At 45.1% G+C, this 23,720-nt stretch overlaps 1 protein-coding gene across 1 annotated transcript; it reads right to left on the bottom strand.

Annotated features, from left to right (window-relative positions):
• Positions 1-14,808: 14,808 nt before the first annotated feature.
• Positions 14,809-23,709, bottom strand: NDUFA8 (NADH:ubiquinone oxidoreductase subunit A8). The gene is made up of 4 exons (XM_072123274.1): positions 23,518-23,709; positions 19,398-19,561; positions 16,384-16,549; positions 14,809-15,050 (listed from the first exon to the last, which is right to left on the bottom strand). Exons 1-4 carry the CDS (start codon positions 23,566-23,568, stop codon positions 14,913-14,915), a joined length of 519 nt encoding a protein of 172 aa, XP_071979375.1. The 5' UTR covers positions 23,569-23,709; the 3' UTR covers positions 14,809-14,912.
• Between the last annotated feature and the right edge of the window lie 11 nt (positions 23,710-23,720).

Genomic DNA, 23,720 nt, shown 5'->3' with positions numbered 1-23,720 from the left:
GACTGTCTTAGGTGCAAAAACAAGTTGCATATGAGCACATGCGCTATGAAAAGTCACAAAAAATATAGAAAAAGGCAAGCCAAAAGATTGATATATGTGGTCTATAGAGTTCTAGGGAGAGTTTCCTAGAAATGTTCTGTGCAAATACTGTGCAGAAACTGTGATGTCAACTATTCTCAATATGGCATTCCCCATAAGCTGCTGTTTGGGTAACCCAATTTCTTTAAAAGGGTTTTCCAAGAATAAGTATAATTCATATTCAAATGGGTCATTAGAATATAAGTTAATATGTAATTACTTGTTATTTAAAATAACAAGAAGAAAAATGTTGTGGATATACACAATAATGAAGAATTAAAATGCTACCGGCCCTTTAATCAGTCCTGTAAAGAAGATGGGCGCTGGTCACATGTCAACATCACATGTCCTGCACCGGCCTGGTCATGCGATCACCACTATGTTTGGCTGTAGTCGGTTGGGGCATCCAGTATGGCCAGTGTGAGACATCATCTCAGTGCAGTGATGGCAGTTACACACATAAATTACTATGGTAACAGAGCATGACAGTCTGAGAGCAGAGCATAAGAGAGAGGAGCTGTCACTGATAACTGCGGGATCATGGGACTTGTAGTTGTAGATGACAGCCATCTTAGAGATAACTCCGTCTACTTTTGAAAGATCATAAAATTTTGTGAATCATAAAATGAAAGTATTTAAGCTCCATTTTGTGATTAATGACAGGAGTTTTGTTTTCATTTATTTATTGCACTATGGGTTTTTGTATCAGACATTCATATTCCTGAAATACCCCTTGATTGGTTGATTGGTTGAACACTTCTGCTTCTTCATCATTTAGTATGGACCACACAATGAAAAGTTCTAGCGTAAGAGAATATTTGTACAGATACATGGGAATTTTCTTATAACTCTCTGGACTCAGAATCCTCCGGCTCTGCTCCATTCTTCATCGGCTATGGACAGCACCCACGCCCTCCTTTTCCTCTACCTATGTCTTCAGGCATTCCAGCCATGGAAGAGTTGTTCCAGGATCTGAAGTCCATCTGGGAGCAGACTCGACTTTCTTTGCTACAGGTTTCAGCTCAAACCAAGACCCACGCTGACAAGAAACGCAGGCTTCCTCCCATCTTCTCTCCAGGTAACAAAGTCTGTCCATCCTCCAAGTAAGTCCAGCTGAAGATCCCAAGTTACAAACTTGCTCCACGTTTCCTGGTTCCCTTTGAGGTACTGATGGGTATCAACCCTGTGGCTTGTGATTACTCTGCGATTTCCTGTTGTGACCCCGATTCCGTTATTGGCTCAGATCCCGTGCTGCTTGTTTTGACCTACTGCTATGTCCCCAACTCTGATCCTGTGCTGCCGGTCTCGACCCCTTGACTGTCTCCGACCACGATCTTGCCTTGCGATTCTGTACTACACCTTGGCCGCCACCATGGACAAAGTTGTGCCTGTGAAGCGACCTGATTTTACCACGCTGCAGCAAGTCCAACCCGCTTTGTGTCAGTCTCTGGTGAAAACGGTGTGTCACTTAGACTGCGGTGGTCGAGTGGGTCCACTATCCCTGGTACCTGACATGTTCCATTGCCCGTTCCCTGTTTAGTAAATGCTGAAAAATGTACAATTAAAATCCCCACATACAGGCTCACTGACACTGTGTGACTGACTACAGGGTCTGAGAGTGGCATCTAGTACCTTATAAATGACCAGCTTTTCCATCAGGAAGAGGACTTTATTCCGGGTTCTCCAATTCATGATGAATCAATGCTGAATTCACGGCCAGATATCTTCAGCTCTGTGCAGCACATCTCCACCCGGCGTCCCTAACAATACCACAGTCACTTACAGAATAAAGTCACCTGGGGACTCGGCGATCTCCGTCAGCTCCATAGAGATTAATGGAGCAGATCTGCCATGCTCGGCCGTCTGCTCCATTAGTCTGACAGAGCGACGAGGGGTCCGACGGTTTTGTGACTTGTGGGGATCTCATCACTGACACCCCCACTGATCAACAAGTTAGGCCCTATCCAGTGGATAACTTTTGTTCCTGGGAAAACTCCTTTAAATGTTACCTGCAGGAGTATTTAGACCTCAGATGACCAACATAAGTTGCATGATATCCCAATACAGTATTTCCAGCGCCTTATATAGTGGTTACAGCATACACTGAACAGTGCTGATGTACACATTGAAATGATTTACTCCAGTCCCTGTCCCCAATAGAGTTGACAATATATTTCCACTATCTCACACACATACATGAAGGTCAATTTAATAGGAGGCTTGTGTAAGAGTATGTTTTTGTAGGGTGGGAAGAAAGCAGAGTATCCTGAGAAAACCTGCAAAAGCAGAAGGGAAGTGTGCAGCCTTCATGCAGATGTTGTCTCTGGTCAGAATGGAACCTTGGACCCCGGTGTTACGGTTAGCAGCGCTATGTGATCCACTTCATTAGCACAGCACACAGATGTCTCACAGCTCATCTGAATTACCCAAAAAAAGATGACACTAGATGTGACCTCACTAAAATCTTAAGGCAATGCGTCCAAATTTACACATGAATTTGCACCAATCATATAACTATAATAGCCAAAGATATAATTGTTATTCATTTGTGAGATGATGTTTCATGCAAGTCATGAACACTATACAGATGTGTGCACCCTTAACTTAGCTGAAATTTTGTTAAGGACTCTTATTCCTTTCTATATTTAGACACAATAGGAAAACCCTTTTTGGGCTCATTTCACACTACAGTTACTTACCTACATTAAAAAAGTAAAGAATGGAGCTTTAACGTATCAATTAAAAATCTCTTTAACCCATTGCAGTACCTTTCCGAGGTTTAAAAAAAAATGCATGGATAAAGAACGGATACCTGCCAAAATTACCATAACGGATGACCTAAAATTTACATTAATGTCAATGGGATTTTTTATTAATACGTTAAAGCTCTGTTAAACCTCCATTCTTTACTTTTTTAAACGGAGGTAAGGAACAATAAGTGTACAATTAGCCTTACCCTGCAGATTGCAACATAACCTATGGACGGCCTCGTACAGCATATCACTTTATGAAACATTATTGTAAAACTATGGTTTTATGGAAAGCTGGTCCTCTAGTGACACACGTTTCTGTACATAGCCCACCAAGACCACCCATGATGTCACTTCTATGGAGGACTTAAAGGGGTATTCTCGCCTGGGCAGTCACATTCAGATTCATTAATTTGCCATATGTAAACATTTCTTCAATTAGAAAAAAAATGTTCCAGTGTAAAGATAATTTCTCATAAATGTAGCTTTGTTGTCCCTTAGAAACGAGATAGCTTCCTTGGATACGGCCACCTCTGATGGATTGAGTGCACAAAGAAACTAAAGTTTATTGTATATAAAATGTCTGGGAGTTACTACATGTCGCACAGCCGTCCTATGGTAATGATCGCTGAATCCTGGTGGTCCGGCAGGACTCTATAGTGCATGTCTGGCAACCGCTGCCAGAGTGTGACGTGGTCGTATCCGAGGAAGATATCTGGTTTCTAAGGGACAACATGGCAACATTTATGAGAAATTATCTTCACACAGGAACATTTTTTTTATTAACATCCAATTGAAGAAATGTTTACATATGGCAAATGAATTTAATTAAATGTAAATGCCCTGATGGGAATACCCCTTTAACTTGTTATGTGAATTAAAAAAAAAGCATTTGATATGGTCAATGCTTGATGTTGGGAGACCTCTCCGACTTGATCTTCCAGTTCACCCCCAGTTCAATAGGTTGAGGTTTTGAAGGGGTTATTGTCTACCTGAAACAGGTAGAAGATCTACATCACATTGTAACTACAAACATGGAAGTAAGTTATTCTCCGAATTGACCTTTCTATGTATATCACTTAGATTCTTCCAAGTTTAGTCCTCCCCCAAACATTGAGTTTATAAGGATATATTTGCAATTCTGCAGCTTAGGGCTTCTCCTAAGAGTATGGAGTATAGGAGGTCCCTAAATTTCACTCTGTAATCCAGATTTGGACTTTGCGGCAGGGAATCACCAGGTCTCTATTTCCTTCAGTTGCGCGATCACGCCGGCTTTCATGCGACAGAAATCGGGGGGCGGGCCATCTGACGATCCGACGGATTCGGGACAAACTGCGGGATTTTACTTCAAAATTGTGTTGTAAGCCAAGCACTTACATGCACCAGGAGGAAGATGGTGAACTCTGTCAGACCTGAGCGGGGAAGCGACAGATGCAGGAAATCGGGTGTACGATCTAAGTGAATCGCGGCACAGGGCATTCCGGACGGACAATGCACTTTTGGGAACTCCGAGGGACCGGCTAAGTAAATGTGCCCCATTGTGTGTATTACAGAGTCAATCAAGAAGTCAGGCAGTGGCAGAACAGGATCAGAGTCGAATGGATGGGGATCAAACATGGTTTAGTATGGATACGATGTGGCAGACACCAGACAACAGAGACCAAGTACCTTACTGCTCAGGCATCCTTTCATTGGGGAAGGTGATTTATTTACTCCAAAGTTTGTGGAGTAAGCTATATTAGCTTTATTGTTCAGCTTTGCATTTCTTCAATGCATAAGGGTTAATGTGGACATGGTCATCTGCCGAAATTTCATTGCAGTTTACTGGCTAAAACTCAGCAGTGGGAGCTGTATATGAAAATAGTAACTGTAGCATTAGATACCTCTGTTTTTTTTGGCACCTTGCAACATCTTTTGTGCTAATAATGAGGAGATACTACTCTTTAAAAGGAACCTGTCATCAGGATTTCACATTTTCACTTAATGTCAGTTTCTCATCATCTGTTTAATCATCTGAAAATCTGCTTTCATATTGTTTACAATCAAAATTAGTGGCTGACTCTGCCTGCATACTGGACTGAGTAACCGATCTTTGAGCTCACTGCCTTAGAGAAAGCTTCCATTGCGTAACTTTTTCCCGTTCCGTTTCCGTTCCCGTTCCTGCATCAATCTCCAGTTGTGACCCTGGTCTTGACCTCTGACCTTGCATTTCTGCCTCCTGCCCTGACTGCTTGCCTGTGCCTGACTCCGAGACTGCTGGCTGAGTTTGTACTTCGACCTTGGCTGCCACCGCGGGCTAGTTGCGCCTGTGGAATGACCTGGTGGCACCACGCCATAGCAAGACCATACTGCTTTGCAGCGGGCTCTGGTAAAGACCAGATGCCACTTAGATTCCGGGCCCAGGTGTCGGCTAGCGTCATCTTCCGCGGTGGTCCAGGGGGTTCACTGACCTCGAGCCTTGACATTAACTCCCTGACTCAATGCAGGTATACTTTTATTTTTTTTTATTGTTGAGTGGGACCACTAATGTTAATCATAAAAGCAGATTGAGGATTAGTACTAAACATGCTATGAGAACCTGTCAGGTGAAAATGTTAAATCTTGATGACATGGTTTCTTTAAATTGACATTAAGACATCAAGGCTTATTTCTGGTAGTTATTTACTCACAGTTGTACGGGCTCATTACCTGATAACAATAATAATTATTTATTTCTATTGCGCCATCATATTCCACATTCATGGGATGCATATATAAACAAAATAACACATCACCACAGCAAGAACATGGTCAGATTAAACAATAGGAATGAGGGTCCTGCTTGCAAGAGCTTACAATCGATAAGGATGGAATGTGACACAGAAAGTGACAGTGCTTGTACAGCCATCCCTTTAAAGGGATAAAATAATTCAATAAATTAATAAATAATGCTAAATGAACCAGTAGGGTGGATCGGTCTGCAGAGTAACTTGTTTAATGGAGGTTAGAAAAAAAGAGCCTGCAAGATGGTTTTTTAGGGAAAGTTTGAAACTTTGGTACTTGGTAATTAGTCTGATAGTTTGAGGTACTGCATTCGAGAGAATTGTGTGCAGCTCTGATCTTAGAGAAGTAAGTAGGTTAGAATTAAAGAAGAAAATGATCTTAGATCAATGGAAGATTGAAGAGCATGAGTTTGGCGATAGACTGAGACGAGAGAAGAGAGGTGAGGTGGTGCAGAACTGTGCATAGCTTTGTGGATGAGGGTGTTTAGTTTGAATTGAATTTAGAAGGTGATGGGTAAGTACAAGTGCAATTCTTTCTCCATAACTGGTTTGAAGGAAGAGAGGAACCATTGTGAGGGGATCCAGGAAGTTTGGAAAATTTCGTGCCGGATACAGTCAATTTTGTCTTTAAGATAGGTGGCCAAATCTTTATCCACAAGGTCGGTGTCAGGTGGCTGCACTTTGTTAGTAAGAAGTGAGTGTTGAAAGGTCATTTAGGTATAACAGAGAGAAAAGTAGAGCTGTTGGCAAGGTGGAGAGTTCTGAGCATAAAGTTCTGATCATAAATTTATACTACAAAAAGTCTTCTAATGTGTGTTCTCCACAGACGCTTGGCACGCATAGAGTGGTATCATCTCATCCAGGGCACTTTTGACAATATGGTAACCAGGTTATGATAGGTTAAGGGGGAGATGGGGGACATTGAAGAACACAATGTTTCTGCGAGTTGATGAGTATCAATGGCACAAGAAGATGAACACTTATGGACATGAAAAAAGAAGTAAAAAAAGGGTCGGTTATGGTCTGATAGAGGGAAAGAAGAATCAATAAAATTAGATATTAAAGAGAGTCGAGGGTGTTTCTCTCATTAGGGGTAAGAAAATCAGTGAGTGGTGAGAGGTAGTTATAGAAGCTCGGTGGTAGAAGGGGAGATGAAGTTTTTAATAGAGATGTTTAAGTTGCCCATGATGAGAGTTGGAATCTCATAGGATAGAAAGTAAAGAAGCCAAGCAGTGAAGCCACGCAAAGGGAAAATGGGCATAAAAACCTGAGGATCTCAGGAAACCTGTGGATCTTAAAAGAAGGGAAGATGAGAGAGGGTACAGGAGGAATGACCTGGCCTGAAGAAGACATTATTCTGATGTTGGGACTACACCAAGACACTTACAGGCGGTTCCCTACTTACAGACAACCCATAGTTACAGACAGACCCGTCTGATCTCTGGTGAAGCTCTCTGGATGTTACTACAGTCCCAGGCTGTAATGATCAGCTGTAAGGTGTCTGTAATGAAGCTTTATTGATAATTCTTGGTCCCATTACAGCAAAAAATGTTTAAACTCCAATAGCCACTGGGGCAAAAAATTTTTTTGTCTGGATCTACAATTATAAAATATACAGTTTCGACTTACATACAAATTCAACTTAAGAACAAACCTCCGGACCCTATCTTGTACGTAACCCGGGGACTGTCTGTATTCATGTCAGGATCAGCTCTTTGCACAAAGGCAGCGTCACTGTGAACACTCAGCTTTCCCAAATTTTTCTTTGTCCAGCCCAGAGTAGGGTAATAGTTGCCAGGGAAACAGTGAATATGACAATTTACAAGCAACCACAGGAGTCATGTCTCACACTTTCGTGAAGAGCAACTAGGAACGTTGGGTATTTCAAATAATTGGGGCATCCAGATGAGGGGAAGGGAATGGAAAAAATGCAAGAAACAATCAATTGGACCTTCATGGCATATGATAGTGCTACACGTCAGCACATCACCTTAGGTGTTTAAGTCATGGGATTGACCACTATGGTAGGAAACTGCAGGGTCGCTCTATCCATGTAGTAAAGTATCTTTATTTTGCTCTGAACTAGAGCATTTATCAGGTGCATACGGAGCAGTAAAACGTGAGCACTGAAATGTTGGACAGATAGTGAGACGTGTAATGAGAATGTGAGGCATCTTGGAGTTGATCATGTTATCTGTCCTCGGTGGGTTCTACACATCTAATAAATACAGACTTCCCAGGAATGTCTAATGTGTTTCTCTTCTGCTAATCTGATCACCAGAGCTGCCAGATCTTTATTACATGTATCTCTATGAACAATGAGCCTTCTCTCGTTTTGCTTTAAACTTCTAACAATCTATTGTATTTCTTTCCTGCATCCAAACGTGTTTCCTGTATGGAGCGTTCAACAGGTGATGACCCCAATTTCCTCTGTTTAGCCTCATGTGCGGCTGCCACGAGCCCCGACACCACACCCGGGCATACTCTGAGAGCTATTGACCTGTAGCCTGTCTCTAGTGACTTACATATGGATATTATTGTGTCACATTCGCAGTTCAAGACTCATACCGGCAGATGCCCTTTTACTCCTACTCCTTATACATAGTTACGGATACAAAACATTGCACAAGGGATAAACTAAAATATCAATGGAACAGAACATAGATCTAAGAGGCAGATCATACTAATAAGAAGTGCTGAGTGGAACAGTTGATATTCGAATTTTAAAAATCTGGTCAGGTCCGTGTACCGAACCTCCACTCGTAACACCTGCGATTGGTTCTGGCATCGGTTGCGGGTGTTTAAATACTGCGGCAAGTCACAAAGAGCATTTAAATACCTGCGAAAGAGAGTGAAACATCACTTACATTTTAGGGAGGGATTTCACTGCCCAAAGACGTCAATAGGGAGCGCCAATCCTCTGCAAAATGTCACCACCCTGCACCAAATTTGGGCATTAACAGTGGGGGGTTGAACCGAACCCAGAACTTTCTATTCTACTGAAGTTCGGGGTTGGGTCCAAAGGACCCAAAAATTGTGTTTGGTGTGAACCCAAACTTTGTGTTTCCAGTCTGCAAAACACGTGTTTGCGTGGGTTTCCTCCGGTTTCCTCCCACACTCCAAAACATACTGGTAGGTGGATTAGATTGTGAGCCCCATTTGGGACAGGGACTGATTTGGCAAGCTTTGTGCAGTGCTGCGTAATCTGTGTGCGCTGTATAAATAAAGGAATTATTATTATAATTATTAAACACTAATGTTAAGCATACAAAAGGAATGACGTGTAGTCAAAGTCTCTGGCGTATATTCCCAATGTATTTTCAGAAGGTCTTTCATTTAAAGGGGAAGTAAACTTTGTGTGCTGGATGCCTGTAGTTTAAAATGGAATTTCAGCAGGTCACTGAGATATCAGCTCCACATACCAACTGTGTCTGCTTCCATGTATCGTGTGTCTTGGGACATATATAAGGCATAGCACTCTTTTCCTGTGATAGTTCAAGGCTGGTTTTGTAGCAGGAAGGTGAAATAGTGACAAGATATCTCATGTCAGAAGCTCCATGCACACTGCAAATCTGGTACATCCAGAGGGTATGACCTTTATTACAAAGTATTTTTACGTTACCATTTTCTATGCATGAAGGTATCAATCTGCAAATGACTCTGCCAAAGCAGGTTTGTCAAAATGTAAGTTATTTAAAAATAAAAAAAATTAAAAAAACACATAAATCCCACATTTACATTACATAAAGGTACATTACATCCTTACATTTTCTCTGCTATGACAACACACACTTGGCACACCTGTATTTTTGGAATTTCTTCTAATCTTGTAGATACTCTCCAGCTCTGTCAAATTGGATGGAGTGTTGCTACAGTACTTTCAGGTCTCCCCTGAGATATTTGATAGGGGTCAAGTACAAGCTCTGTTTAGGCCACTCAGGGATATTCACAAACGTATCCCGAGAACTACTATTACATTGTCTTGGCTGTGTGTGGAGGGTTTAGAGCTTTGGGAAGGTCGATTTTTGCTCCACAATATAAGGTCTAGAGTGAGTTCTTTATGTTTTCTGTATCTCTCTTGAATCTAGCAAATCTCCCAGCCCACACAGCGTAAAGAGTAAAATCTTTGGTGCCTTTTGGTGAGGGCCGTACTGTAGAGATGATGGTTCTAGGTTTGCAAGGGAGCTCTCTCAGTGGCCATCAGTAGCGGATTAAGTGTCTCTTGGGCACAGGGCTGTTCACACGACTAGTCCCCCCCCCCCCCCCTCCAGTGCCGAACCAACATTGGTGGCCATCACATGCATTTAGTCACAATACCCTTTCCGTAGACCATGCCAGTACTAGCAAGAGTCCTGGTGGTTCTGAAGAATAGTAAAATATTGTCTATGGTGATGGTAGAACCTCCTCTCCTCTAGGTGTAGAGGATGCCCCCTGTCTATGGTGATGGTAGAACCAACCTCCTCTCCTCTAGGTGTAGAAGATGCCCCCTGTCTATGGTGATGGTAGAAATGCTTCTACTCTAGGTGTAGAAGATGCCCCCTGTCTATGGTGATGGTAGAAATGCTTCTACTCTAGGTGTAGAGGATGTCCCCTGTCTATGGTGATGGTAGAACCTCCTCTCCTCTAGGTGTAGAGGATGCCCCCTGTCTATGGTGATGGTAGAATCTTCTCTCCTCTAGGTGTAGAGGATGCCCCCTGTCTATGGTGATGGTAGAACTGCCTCTCCTCTAGATGTAGAGGATGCCCCCTGTCTATGGTGATGGTAGAACCTCCTCTAGGTGTAGAGGATGCTCCCTGTCTATGGAGATGTAGAACCGTCTCTCCTCTAGGTGTAGAGAATGCTCCCTGTCTATGGTGATGGTAGAACCTCCTCTCCTCTAGGTGTAGAGGATGCCCCCTGTCTATGGAGATGTAGAATCGCCTCTCCTCTAGGTGTAGAGGATGCTCCCTGTCTATGGTGATGGTAGAACCTCCTCTCCTCTAGGTGTAGAGGATGTCCCCTGTCTATGGTGATGGTAGAGCCACCTCTCCTCTAGGTGTAGAGGATGCCCCCTGTCTATGGTGATGGTAGAAATGCTTCTACTCTAGGTGTAGAGGATGCCCCTGTCTATGGTGATGGTAGAACCTCCTCTCCTCTGGGTGTAGAGGATGCCCCTGTCTATGGTGATGGTAGAACCACCTCTCCTCTAGGTGTAGAGGATGCCCCCTGTCTATGGTGATGGTAGAACCGTCTCTCCTCTAGATGTAGAGGATGCCCCCTGTCTATGGTGATGGTAGAACCGCCTCTCCTCTAGGTGTAGAGGATGCCCCCTGTCTATGGTGATGGTAGAACCTCCTCTCCTCTAGGTGTAGAGGATGCCCCCTGTCTATGGTGATGGTAGAACCTCCTCTCCTCTAGGTGTAGAGGATGCCCCTGTCTATGGTGATGGTAGAACCTCCTCTCCTCTAGGTGTAGAGGATGCCCCCTGTCTATAGTGATTGTAGAACTTCCTCTCCTCTAGGTGTAGAGGATGCCCCCTGTCTATGGTGATGGTAGAACCACCTCTCCTGTAGGTGTAGAGGATGCCCCCTGTCTATGGTGATGGTAGAGCCTCCTATCCTCTAGGTGTAGAGGATGCCCCCCAGTCCATGGTGATGGTAGAACCACCTCTCCTCTAGGTGTAGAGGATGCCCCCTGTCTATGGTGATGGTAGAACCCCCTCTCCTCTAGGTGTAGAGGATGCCCCCTGTCTATGGTGATGGTAGAACCACCTCTCCTCTAGGTGTAGAGGATGCCCCCTGTCTATGGTGATGGTAGAACCACCTCTCCTCTAGGTGTAGAGGATGTCCCCTGTCTGTGGTGATAGTAGAACCTCCTCTCCTCTCTAGGTGTAGAGGATGCCCCCTGTCTATGGTGATGGTAGAACCCCCTCTCCTCTGGGTGTAGAGGATGCCCCCTGTCTATGGTGATGGTAGAACCTCCTCTCCTCTAGGTGTAGAGGATGTCCCCTGTCTATGGTGATGGCAGAACCTCCTCTCCTCTAGGTGTAGAGGATGCCCCCTGTCTATAGTGATGGTAGAACTTCCTCTCCTCTAGGTGTAGAGGATGCCCCCTGTCTATGGTGATGGTAGAGCCTCCTATCCTCTAGGTGTAGAGGATGCCCCCAGTCCATGGTGATGGTAGAACCACCTCTCCTCTAGGTGTATCGGATATCCCCTGTCTATGGTGATGGTAGAACCCCCTCTCCTCTAGGTGTAGAGGATGCCCCCTGTCTATGGTGATGGTTGTACCTCTTCTTTCTTAGGTGTAGAGGATGCTTCCTGTCTATGGTGATGGTAGATCCTTCTCTCCTCTAGGTGTAGAGGATGTCCCCTGTCTATGGTGATGGTAGAACCTCCTCTCCTCTAGGTGTAGAGGATGCCCCCTGTCTATGGAGATGGTAGAACCACCTCTCCTCTAGGTGTAGAGGATGCCCCCTGTCTATAGTAATGGTAGAACCACCTCTTCTCTTTTTTTTTTTTTTTTTTTAACTTTATACCTTTGTTGTTGCTATGTCATCTACTGTGGGACCTTATATAGTAAGGATTGTGCCTTTCCAAGTCAATTTAAATCAATTTAATACACATATAGACTCCGGAAGCAGCTTGTGATTCATTGCAAAGGGTCTTAATATTTATGTCAGCCTCATAAATATCAAATGTAGTAAATGTATAGCACTTGGCTTTAACCGGTGGAACTGTAAATATATGGTGTGTGTTTAAAGGGAATTTCCAACAGAAAATGTGATCTCATGGCGACCCTCTGTAAATCACCATGAACTTGTGTTATGTAACTGGACCACCACCATCCTGAGTATCAAGTTTTCTGTCTGGATGATAATCTGCGAGTTAAAGAACTGGAGATACAGATGGGTATTCCATACCCTACCTGAGGGGACTAGTAGTTTAATGGGGTAAATTAAAAAAAAAAAAAAAAAAAAAAAAAAAACACAACATTACAACAATTGTATGGCAAAGCCTAGGGGGATTGCTTAGAAATGATTCCCATGTTCCTGGAATAATGGGAAATAGGGATAGAAACTGCAGCAGTTTGGTCATTAACCATTATAGTATAGTGTGCTGCGGCTCTGGGTCAGAGTAATGTTGTAAGGTAACCTAATACACCCGACCTGCTCTCTGGGGTCCTCTCCACCATTTTTACATTTTTTTTTGAAAATATCTACTTAGAGATTAAATACCTACTAAATTTATCATGCAAATTAAAATGACATCATGTTTAAAGATGATGACAACAAGTTTCCCCTACAAGTCCGGCCCGGGAGCCTTTACAAAGAGCATCTGAAAGCACTTACTCTCTATAACCCAGATGTTTGACTGTTCCCGCTGTCAGCGGGTTTATTGATGCATGAGGTTGGTCTAAAGGAACAGGGAACACCAAGTCAGACCAATCCTTCTCTAATTGCGGCTCCCAGACTGTTTGACAATGATTCTCTGTCCTTAGGATATGTGTTAGTGTTATTCTCATTAATTCTCCGCCTGAGACGTCCTGTTTTTTATTATGTTTTTACAATCTACAATTTCATTCACAATCAATCTTGATTACCGCGACTCATTCAGCGGTGACTAAATGGTTAAAAGAAAAGAATGGTTAATTAGAGCGACTATTAACTATGTCTCTGCCATTTATGAGGGGACCATATTGCAACTAGATGAAGGGATTGTAAAACTGTAGTCCATCAAATCCATCCTATAAAAAAAAATTCCAGTGCTGGACCCGAATAAGGCTAAAAAAAAATCCAATATGGCTGATAGCAATTGGCCCAGAGTAAGGAAAGAGATTCTTCAGGACAACCAATATGAGAATTAGAGAGGATTCCTGGATCAATGTCCCATCAAAGAAAATTTGGTCCCCTTAATATAATAGTTTCTTTTTGAATTTGTCCCGTGTCAAAATATCCTCTTACAGTAAAGAATCTGGGGCAGATTTATTAGAAGTGTCTGAGGTAAAACTTTTCTCCTTTCTCTTGGAGAGCCAATCAGGGCACAGCTTTAATTTTATAGACAGTTGAGGGAAAATGAAAGCTGATCTCTGATTGGTTTCCATGGGCAACTTCAACCGTTTTACCTCAGGCATTTCTGATCAAATCTCCCCCAGATTCTTTACTGTTAGAACAGTAAGACCATGGAACTTGCTACAAGAGGATGTTTGATGGTCAAAACATTAGACAAGTTCGAGGAAGAACCTGAATGTCCTTCAAAATGGGGTTTTTCCACCAAACAAGTTAGGCCCTATCCACAGGATGAGGCCTGACTTGATGATCGGTAGATAGGGGAAAACCCCATTAAAGCAAAGAATTCACGTTAAGGGTACCAAATTTTCTTTAATGAACACTGATCCAGGAATAATCTGAGAAATCTCCCCCTCTCTTTCTATGGTGATGATGACTGCAGAGAGGACAAGGGGGTAACTACCAGGGTAGCAGGCATTACAGCTGCCATGGGGCCCATATCAAATCAGTCATAAGAAAATTTCCTGTGGTGTGATGTTAGTACTCTAACATTATTGAGTAGATTATCATTGGACTGTGATGTACATGCGGTTGGTATCTTCTTACTGTGACATCATTGTCTATGCTTTCTCACTACTATGACATCACTGTGTGCATCATCACTGTACTGAAGCATCATTTTGTGTATTATCTCTGTACTGTGACATCACAGTTTAAAGCCGTTTGTGACTTTTTGTAACCTTAAAAATATTAGGATTACCAACATTATTTATATTTGCCAAATGCCAGAATAAAGATCCAGGCACCGGGCCTGGTGATCTTCTTATATTTGTTATCTATAGTCTCCTTCCTTCTAAAATCAAGTTTTATAATTATGCTAATGAGCATAAAGGGCTATGGGCGTGCTATAGAAGCCCCGGTTCTCTGGCTTCACAAGCTGTTACACTGCGGCAGTACTTCAGTCTCAAGGAATAGGGTGAGAGGCACAAAGTGGGCCTCGTTCTGTTTGTTTTTAAAGTGGGAATCACATATAATAATTTGGTTAAATCACTATAGCTTTACAGTTACGCTTTAAGCACATGGTTGCGTACCTTGTAATTTCTCCTTCCTCTATACCCTTCAGATCAGATTCGTAGTGACGATGGGTTGCAGTTTTTTTTACTGTTGTATTTCATTATTCCATCTACCCTTACTACTACTATATGACAAAGAACAGAAAACACTGTAAACTAATTGTTTTCATTATTTTATTCTGTTCCCAAATAGATAATACACCGGATGCATGGACATAAGACCAGAACTGGATATAAGGAAGGACACAGGACTTAGAGAATCTACCAGTTCCAGAAGAAGAGCTTGCTGCCATATTTGGACGGTTTTAATTCACCTTCCACGGGAGGGTTTGGTTCTGGCCTTGGCCTTGAGTGATAGACATTTTCTGGGAGGGGTCTGTCAGTTTTCACCTTTGTCACCTAATGCGGAAGAAAACAGAAGAAGTGTAAAATCTGGAAAAGTTAATTCTGTCTAAAAACCCCAATGGGAAATAAGGTAAGTTAGCTTTATTATTTTATTTTTGGACATTTACATACATTTTTAAAATCTGACAACCCCTTTAAAGAGCTTCTACTACACTAAGAAATAGATGACCTATCATCGGGATAGTTTATATAGGAAATCTAACACCATGATGGAGGATTGTAAACCAAGCACACGGATATGCTGGTGTGTCCCCCGCTTTAGTGGGATCCCCTCTTTATTTTAGCTTCTTCTGTCCTGGTTTTTAAAAACATTATGCAAATGTATTGATAAAGCTCCTCGGGCTCATTTGCATAATTAATGGGGTTTTTTTTAAACCCAGGCAGAAGAAGCTGAAAGAAGAGGGGGCACACACCTGCATGCATGCTTTTACAATCCTTCATTCTGATGGTAGATTTCCTCTAAAGGGAATGAGTCATCAGTAATAATAAAACTTCAGACAGAGATAGGTAAAGGTCCTGGAGTCCTGTGTAATTATATATTTGTGGATGTGTGTAGTAAGTAGCAGCAAGGCTGTAAAACGTGAACTTTTATTCCAAGTCTGCAACTCCTGAAAGTGCTCTGGGTCGTTTGTTAAGCCTGAAGAGCTTTGAACTGCAATGAACTGTCCCAGCATCCCCCCTCTGCTCTGAGTAACTTCTGCAAATATACAACCAAAACCCTGATACAGCTGTGGAGCAGCACAGTGCAGAGAGCAGAAAGCTCTTCAGGCTAAAAGAGCCAGTGCAGACCTGGATTATAACTTTAGGTTTCACAGCCCAGCTACTACTAACAACATACACAGATCTTCAGGACCAATACCTAACACTCTCTACAACTTTGTATGGTCCTTTAACTAGTAGATGGACAGGGTCTCTTATCAGTCAGTGAACACAGGGAGTTGCTGTACCCCGATCAAAGAGTTTATGAAGCAAATATCTTTGTGGCTGGGCCCGTACCATTCTCCTAAAATAGCGGCATAATTATCCAAAAAACAGAAAACCCCTGTAAGGACTACCAACTTGATGCCATCATCTGTCAGTAGTGATTGTAGTATTGCAAGGGGTCATAAACCAGCAGAGGATGGGAAGCTCATAAGCAGAGACAAGTTTTCTATAACGCATAGAGGGCAGCAGCTCTATCAGGCAGAAAAACAACCAAACATGTAAAGGAATTGCAAAGTCTCTACATTAGTGTCGCAAATCTGCCTGACAGATTCTACTTAAATTCTGGTGCACAAACAGCAATGAGCAGCACACATCCTTAGCACCGCGTCTCCCAGGGTCTTACCTTAGACAATTCCCCCAGGTCCGGTCTCACCCAACCAAGCTTGTCCAGGACACAGTTATCAAATGCCTGCTGCTGCTTACGACAGCGACGCAGTTCCAATAAGCCGGTATAGTCAAGACAAGTCCAATATTCAGTAAAAGGCTCAGCACAATGAGTCTTAATTTTCCTAAAAAACAGAAACAAGAATAAGTTATTAAACAATGAGACCAAAATATATCTCTGTCCCCCCAAAAAAACAGAGGAGGGAACACAGAGAACGCAGCTGGTTGTTGCGATACAGGTTTTTTTTAACATGGTCGTGTGTGTGTATATATTATATATATATATCTTGTTACAAATCCGGTTCCAAATGGCATCCACAAAAGCTGCACCCAGGTCGAGTTTGACTTTGCCTAACTAACCTCTGATAACTATTTAGACCCTATAGTAAATATGGGGGAAAGGGGTATCCACGTTCCTGACAGCCCCGCTCCGCCATGCCCAAAATGATAATTCACTCTGGTTACATGGAAAATACACAATTGATTAGTGTCTACTAAGAAATAGCATTGGACAAAGACGTGTTGTGTATACAGAAAGAAACCTCTATTTCAGCTGCAGAAACATCCCTTTAGATTACATATAGATTAGACCGACACTTGGTGCTCAACAAGAAACTATATAATATACATCATGCAGTAGCTCCTGTTTCCATTTCAGCTTAGACCTCATGCACACAACCAGAGATCGCGATAACGCCTCTACAAGCGTCTATGACGCTTGTAAAGGCTGATTTACCCCTCCAAAAAACCGCCAAGCGTATAAATACGCTTGGTGGTTATCTGCCCGCTGGGTGCTTGGCTGCCGGCGCTTGCTGCCCAGGATCGCAGCTCACGCCCGCAACACTCGGCAACACCCACAATATAGTGCCGTCCCTCCTCTCCTGCCGAGCTATCTTGCTTTCCGATGGAAAGTCATGTGACCGGAGCACAGGTCACATGATGTTCTACATCGGCCGCGGGCTGAAACAGTGAGTAGCTTCGCCCCCCCATGGCCGTGTGCGATCGTGCACTCAGAGCTATGAACAAGATTGGGCCGTCTATGTGACAGACCAATCTTGTAGCCAGAGCAGCCCCTGTATACAGCGAGTCTGCAGGTAAGGTGCTATTATATGCATCCTCTCTGCATGACTCTGTATACAGATCACTGATAACCGTGATCCAATGGACTTACCATTAGGTCACTGTTATCTGTGATCTATATATAAGTTTAGCAGGGAACACATGCGACCTTGTAAAAAAAATTTAATTAAAAAACCCAAAAATGACATTAAAAGTAAAAATTAAACAGTTTAAAAAAGCGTTATGCCCCAATCCCCCCACAAAAATTAAATACGTTTAGCGGTGTCTGCCCCAGACCACTCTGTAGGGGTTTGGGGCAGGCATCAGCCAGGTCTATGGGGTCCTGGGGGTGGAGTGTCTGCGGCCAACGTCAGCTCTGGCCTGCTGTGTGGGTGGGGTCTGGGGCTCAGCGTTAGCCCTGGCCCGCTCTGTGGGTGGTGGTGGGGGTCTGGGGCCAGCGTCAGCCCTGGCCCACTTTGTGGGTGGGGGGGGGAGGGGGGGGGTCTGGGGCCGGCGTCTGCTCTGGCCCTCTCTGTGGGTGGGGTCTGGGGCTTAGTGTCAGCGCAGGGCCGCTCTTTGGGTGGTGGTGGGGTCTGGGGCCAGCGTCAGCCCTGGCCCGCTCTGTGGGTGGAGGGGTCTTGGGTTGGCGTCAGCTCTGGCCCGCTCTGTGGGTGATGGTAGGGGTCTTGGGCGGGCGTCAGCTCTGGCCCTTTCTGTGGGTGGGGTCTGGGGCGCAGCGTCAGCCCTGGCTAACTCTGTGGGTGGTTGGGGGTCTGGGGCTGGCGTCGGCCCCAAATAGTACTATAATTGTCCCAAGAAGCTACAAAAACAGGGGCTGTAACAATTTTTCTTCTATAAAATAGACATCTATAATAATAATAATAATAATAATCTTTATTTATGTAGCACTTTACAAATCATAGGGGACATATACAAATAAAATAAGACAGTACAGGGTAAAAACATAGTCCTATGGAACAAAAGTCTATTAACACTATATACGACTAGGAGTTATATATTTGTATTACTGAATATTTCATACTCCTCCTCGGCTGAGATTACTCCTCAAAAATGGTGAGAGGAGTATTATTACCCTTATGGAAAAATGTTAGTGCGACCTCTGCACACAACGGTTATGAACTTGCCGCACAAACTGCTGCGAGATCACGGACGCCATTGACTTGGCGCATCCTATCACCCCTGGCCAAATAGGAATGCTTGCATCTCGTTTCAGAACGCTTTGTGTGTACGAGGTGTAACCATATTTACTGGAACTTTGGTGCATTGTATTACAGACTGGAAAGTATTAGAAACACAAATTAGATTTCCAATATAGTTTATTAACCGGTTCAGGTTATTTGGAGGCTTAAGGAACAGACACAATTTGTCAATTTTTTTGCAATATATGCAATTGCAATGTGATTTTTTTCAGGAGAGATATGAGATTCTTTGTTTATTATTTTTACGTAAATTTTACATTTAAAAACAAAACTTTATTATAAAACCTTACTATTTTTAAACTTATTGCAAAACCAGCTAAAGGGGTCGGCCACTTTTCAATAAAACTGTTCCATAAGACATGTCTCTGCATGTATAGGTAAGCGTTTCATTGCCTGCTTTGAGAGCTTCAACCTTTCCCTGCTCTCAACATGCTGACCCCTGGAGATATATACAGCTTCCTCTTTCTCATTGCTCTCATTATCTTACAGATTAAAATTCAGTTTTTGTAGATTTAACTTTAGCGAGTAACAATGAACTCAAAGTATATAAGAAATTACATCTCTAGTCTCAGTTATTGATGATTATGCAGTCACCCTAATCTTTATAGGACCTTTATAAGGTTCTGTGTTCCCCATTTTTTGCCGCCTTTACATGAGGTGACAGAATCCCTTTCAAAACTTCTGTTGTCATTACCTGAAGAATTCGATGGCGCATTCGTTCACTTTTCTGCCTTCATTTAGACATTTTCTTGGGTCTTTTTCTTCCCAGCGACACAACATGAATTCTTTATTGGCCTTGTCACATTGGGAGCCATAGTGGTGGGCTGCAGCCTTCAGCACCGCGGAGCTTACATTCACCTAAATGGTTGGACAATAGAAAGCAAAAAATATATATATTCTTCTGGGGGAATAACAATGCAAGATGTCTCCATGAGAGGAGTCATGAGATAGAGGGCAGTGATCACTTATGTTAATTACTTATAATACCTTCAGGCACTCCACAACATATAGTGGGTATGGAAAGTATTTAGACCCCTTTAATTTTTTAACTCTTTGTTTCATTGCAGCCAATTGGCAAGATCAATACATTTCATTTCTTTGCTCATTAACGTACTCTTTGCACTCCATCCTGACAGAAAAAAACAAATATCACTTGGTCATAAGTATTCAGACCCTTTGCTGCGACATATTCAACTCACATACTGTTCATTACCTTCTGATCCTCCTTGAGATAGTTCTACTCTTTCATTGGTTCTGTTTAATTTAACTGATTGGACATGTTTAGAAAAGGCACACACCTGTCTGTATAAGACCTCACAGCGCATGTCAGAGCACATGAGAGGAACTGCCCAAGGAGCTCAGAGACAGAATTGTGGCAAGGCACAAACCTGGCCAAGGTTACAAAAGAATTTCTGCAGCACTCAAGGGTCCTAAGAGAACAATGGCCTCCATAATCCTTCAATGGATGAAGTTTTGGATGGCCAGAACTCTTTCTCGCCTGGCCATCCAGCTAAACTAATCAATTATGTGAGAAGAGCCTTGGTGAGAGAGGTACAGAAGAACCCAGAGAACACTGTGGCCGTGTTCCAGTGATGCAGTTGGGAGATGGCAACTATTACTGCGGCCTCCATATGCAAGACATATGAAAGCCACATACAGTTTGGAAAAAAACACATGAAGATTGAACTTTTTGGTGTTAGGTTTTAAGTGGTATGTGTGGAGAAAACTAGGCACCGCTCATCACTTGCCGAATACAATCCCCACAGTGACACATGGTGGTGGCAGCATCATGATATGGGGGCAGGGACAGGACCACTGGTTGTAATTGAAGGAAAGATGAATATGGTCAACTACAGAGATATCCTGGATGAAAACCTCTTCCAGAGCTCTGGACCTCAGACTGGGCCGAAGGTTCACCTTCCAACAAGACAATGACCCTAAGCACACAGCTAAAATAAAGTGAGAAACTTGTACTGCTTCTACTCAATACTGAACAAAGGGGTTGAATACTTATCACCATGTGATATGTCAGTTTTATTGTTTAATAAATTATCAAAATTATTAACACTTCTGTTTTTTTCTGTCAATATGTGGTGCAGAGTGAACATTAATCAGCAGCAAAAAAACCTTTTAGATCTTATCAATTAGCTGCAATGAAACAATGATTTTAATGGGTTTGAATACTTTCCATACCGGCTGTACAGTCATATCAAGGAGCACTGGAGTGGATATGCAGTGCTACTTCTATCAGCAGGGGGGATCTGTCCACTACCTGGGCCGAAAATATTCATTATTGATCCTGGTCAAGACCTCTAGGTACAGTCACGAGAGAGAGAGAGGAAGTAACATTTATATTATGGTATTGCCGCTGATCAACTTGGCATTTCGTTACTCAAAATCTTTCCCCACAGCAAGTAGGCCCCCTGCTTGCTGGGTGCTGTGGTTCCCCACAGCAGGTGTGACCCCCTGCTTGCTGGGTGCTGTGGTTCCCCACAGCAGGTGTGACCCCCTGCTTGCTGGGTGCTGTGGTTCCCCACAGCAGGTGTGACCCCCTGCTAGCTGGGTGCGGTAGTTCCCCACAGCAGGTGTGACCCCCTGCTAGCTGGGTGCGGTAGTTCCCCACAGCAGGTGTGACCCCCTGCTAGCTGGGTGCTGTAGTTCCCCACAGCAGGTGTGCCCCACTGCTTGCTGGGTGCTGTAGTTCCCCACAGCAGGTGTGACCCCACTGCTTGCTGGGTGCTGTAGTTCCCAAGAGCAGGTGTGACCCCCTGCTTGCTGGGTGCTGTAGTTCCCAAGAGCAGGTGTGACCCCCTGCTTGCTGGGTGCGGTGGTTCCCCACAGCAGGTGTGACCCCCTGCTTGCTGGGTGCGGTGGTTCCCCACAGCAGGTGTGACCCCCTGCTTGCTGGGTGCGGTGGTTCCCCACAGCAGGTGTGACCCCCTGCTTGCTGGGTGCGGTGGTTCCCCACAGCAGGTGTGACCCCCTGCTTGCTGGGTGCGGTGGTTCCCCACAGCAGGTGTGACCCCCTGCTTGCTGGGTGCGGTGGTTCCCCACAGCAGGTGTGACCCCCTGCTTGCTGGGTGCGGTGGTTCCCCACAGCAGGTGTGACCCCCTGCTTGCTGGGTGCTGTGGTTCCCCACAGCAGGTGTGACCCCCTGCTTGCTGGGTGCTGTGGTTCCCCACAGCAGGTGTGACCCCCTGCTTGCTGGGTGCTGTGGTTCCCCACAGCAGGTGTGACCCCCTGCTTGCTGGGTGCTGTGGTTCCCCACAGCAGGTGTGACCCCCTGCTTGCTGGGTGCTGTGGTTCCCCACAGCAGGTGTGACCCCCTGCTTGCTGGGTGCTGTGGTTCCCCACAGCAGGTGTGACCCCCTGCTTGCTGGGTGCTGTGGTTCCCCACAGCAGGTGTGACCCCCTGCTTGCTGGGTGCTGTGGTTCCCCACAGCAGGTGTGACCCCCTGCTTGCTGGGTGCTGTGGTTCCCCACAGCAGGTGTGACCCCCTGCTTGCTGGGTGCTGTGGTTCCCCACAGCAGGTGTGACCCCCTGCTTGCTGGGTGCTGTGGTTCCCCACAGCAGGTGTGACCCCCTGCTTGCTGGGTGCTGTGGTTCCCCACAGCAGGTGTGACCCCCTGCTTGCTGGGTGCTGTGGTTCCCCACAGCAGGTGTGACCCCCTGCTTGCTGGGTGCTGTGGTTCCCCACAGCAGGTGTGACCCCCTGCTTGCTGGGTGCTGTGGTTCCCCACAGCAGGTGTGACCCCCTGCTTGCTGGGTGCTGTGGTTCCCCACAGCAGGTGTGACCCCCTGCTTGCTGGGTGCTGTGGTTCCCCACAGCAGGTGTGACCCCCTGCTTGCTGGGTGCTGTGGTTCCCCACAGCAGGTGTGACCCCCTGCTTGCTGGGTGCTGTGGTTCCCCACAGCAGGTGTGACCCCCTGCTTGCTGGGTGCTGTGGTTCCCCACAGCAGGTGTGACCCCCTGCTTGCTGGGTGCTGTGGTTCCCCACAGCAGGTGTGACCCCCTGCTTGCTGGGTGCTGTGGTTCCCCACAGCAGGTGTGACCCCCTGCTTGCTGGGTGCTGTGGTTCCCCACAGCAGGTGTGACCCCCTGCTTGCTGGGTGCTGTGGTTCCCCACAGCAGGTGTGACCCCCTGCTTGCTGGGTGCTGTAGTTCCCAAGAGCAGGTGTGACCCCCTGCTTGCTGGGTGCTGTAGTTCCCCAGAGCAGGTGTGACCCCCTGCTTGCTGGGTGCTGTAGTTCCCCAGAGCAGGTGTGACCCCCTGCTTGCTGGGTGCTGTAGTTCCCCAGAGCAGGTGTGACCCCCTGCTTGCTGGGTGCTGTAGTTCCCCAGAGCAGGTGTGACCCCCTGCTTGCTGGGTGCGGTAGTTCCCCAGAGCAGGTGTGACCCCCTGCTTGCTGGGTGCGGTAGTTCCCCACAGCAGGTGTGACCCCCTGCTTGCTGGGTGTTGTAGTTCCCCACAGGTGTGACCCCTGCTTGCTGGGTGTTGTAGTTTCCCACAGCAGGTATGCCCCCTGCTTGCTGGGTGTTGTAGTTCCCCACAGCAGGTATGCCCCCTGCTTGCTGGGTGTTGTAGTGCTCCACAGCAGGTAGGCCCCCTGCTTGCTGGGAGTTATAGTTCCCTACAACAGGTGCGCTGCTACATGCTGGGAGTTGTAGTTCCCCACAGCTGGCGAACCACTGCTTCTTTCTGGCCCTATAATCTAAGCAGTGGTCTCAGAGCTCGTTACAAGATGATAGCCGAGCACTGCTCTGTAATAACCGCCCCGGTACCGCACACTCCCACGACCAGTCATATCTACCTCCTGCACTGACAGCTCATCAGCCGTGGGTAACTCCACGGTCCCGGGCATGGCCGCTCCTGTCCCCGGAAGGTCAGCCTACTGCGCACGCGCAACACGGCTTTCTTCGCGGTCGCATGCAAAATGACGTCATCACGTCCCAGTCTGCCCAGAACGGAGAGGTGACCCCGGATACTCCGCGGCTATCCGCTAATTCAGTCCTG

Source organism: Engystomops pustulosus, chromosome 9 (genome assembly GCF_040894005.1).
Source record: "Engystomops pustulosus chromosome 9, aEngPut4.maternal, whole genome shotgun sequence".
In the NCBI taxonomy this organism is placed as follows: Eukaryota; Metazoa; Chordata; class Amphibia; order Anura; family Leptodactylidae; genus Engystomops; species Engystomops pustulosus.
The sequence above is the reverse complement of the archived record's forward strand: the minus strand, read 5'-3'. Positions and strand labels throughout refer to the sequence as shown.

Excerpts from the sequence above, each read along its gene's own strand:
- NDUFA8 (XM_072123274.1), bottom strand. The coding sequence starts at position 23,568 with ATGCCCGGGACCGTGGAGTTACCCACGGCTGATGAGCTGTCAGTGCAG. Across the intron at positions 19,562-23,517 it reads ATGAGCTGTCAGTGCAGGAG|GTGAATGTAAGCTCCGCGGT; the intron begins GTAGATATGACT and ends CCAACCATTTAG. Across the intron at positions 16,550-19,397 it reads TGCGCCATCGAATTCTTCAG|GAAAATTAAGACTCATTGTG; the intron begins GTAATGACAACA and ends TCTGTTTTTTAG.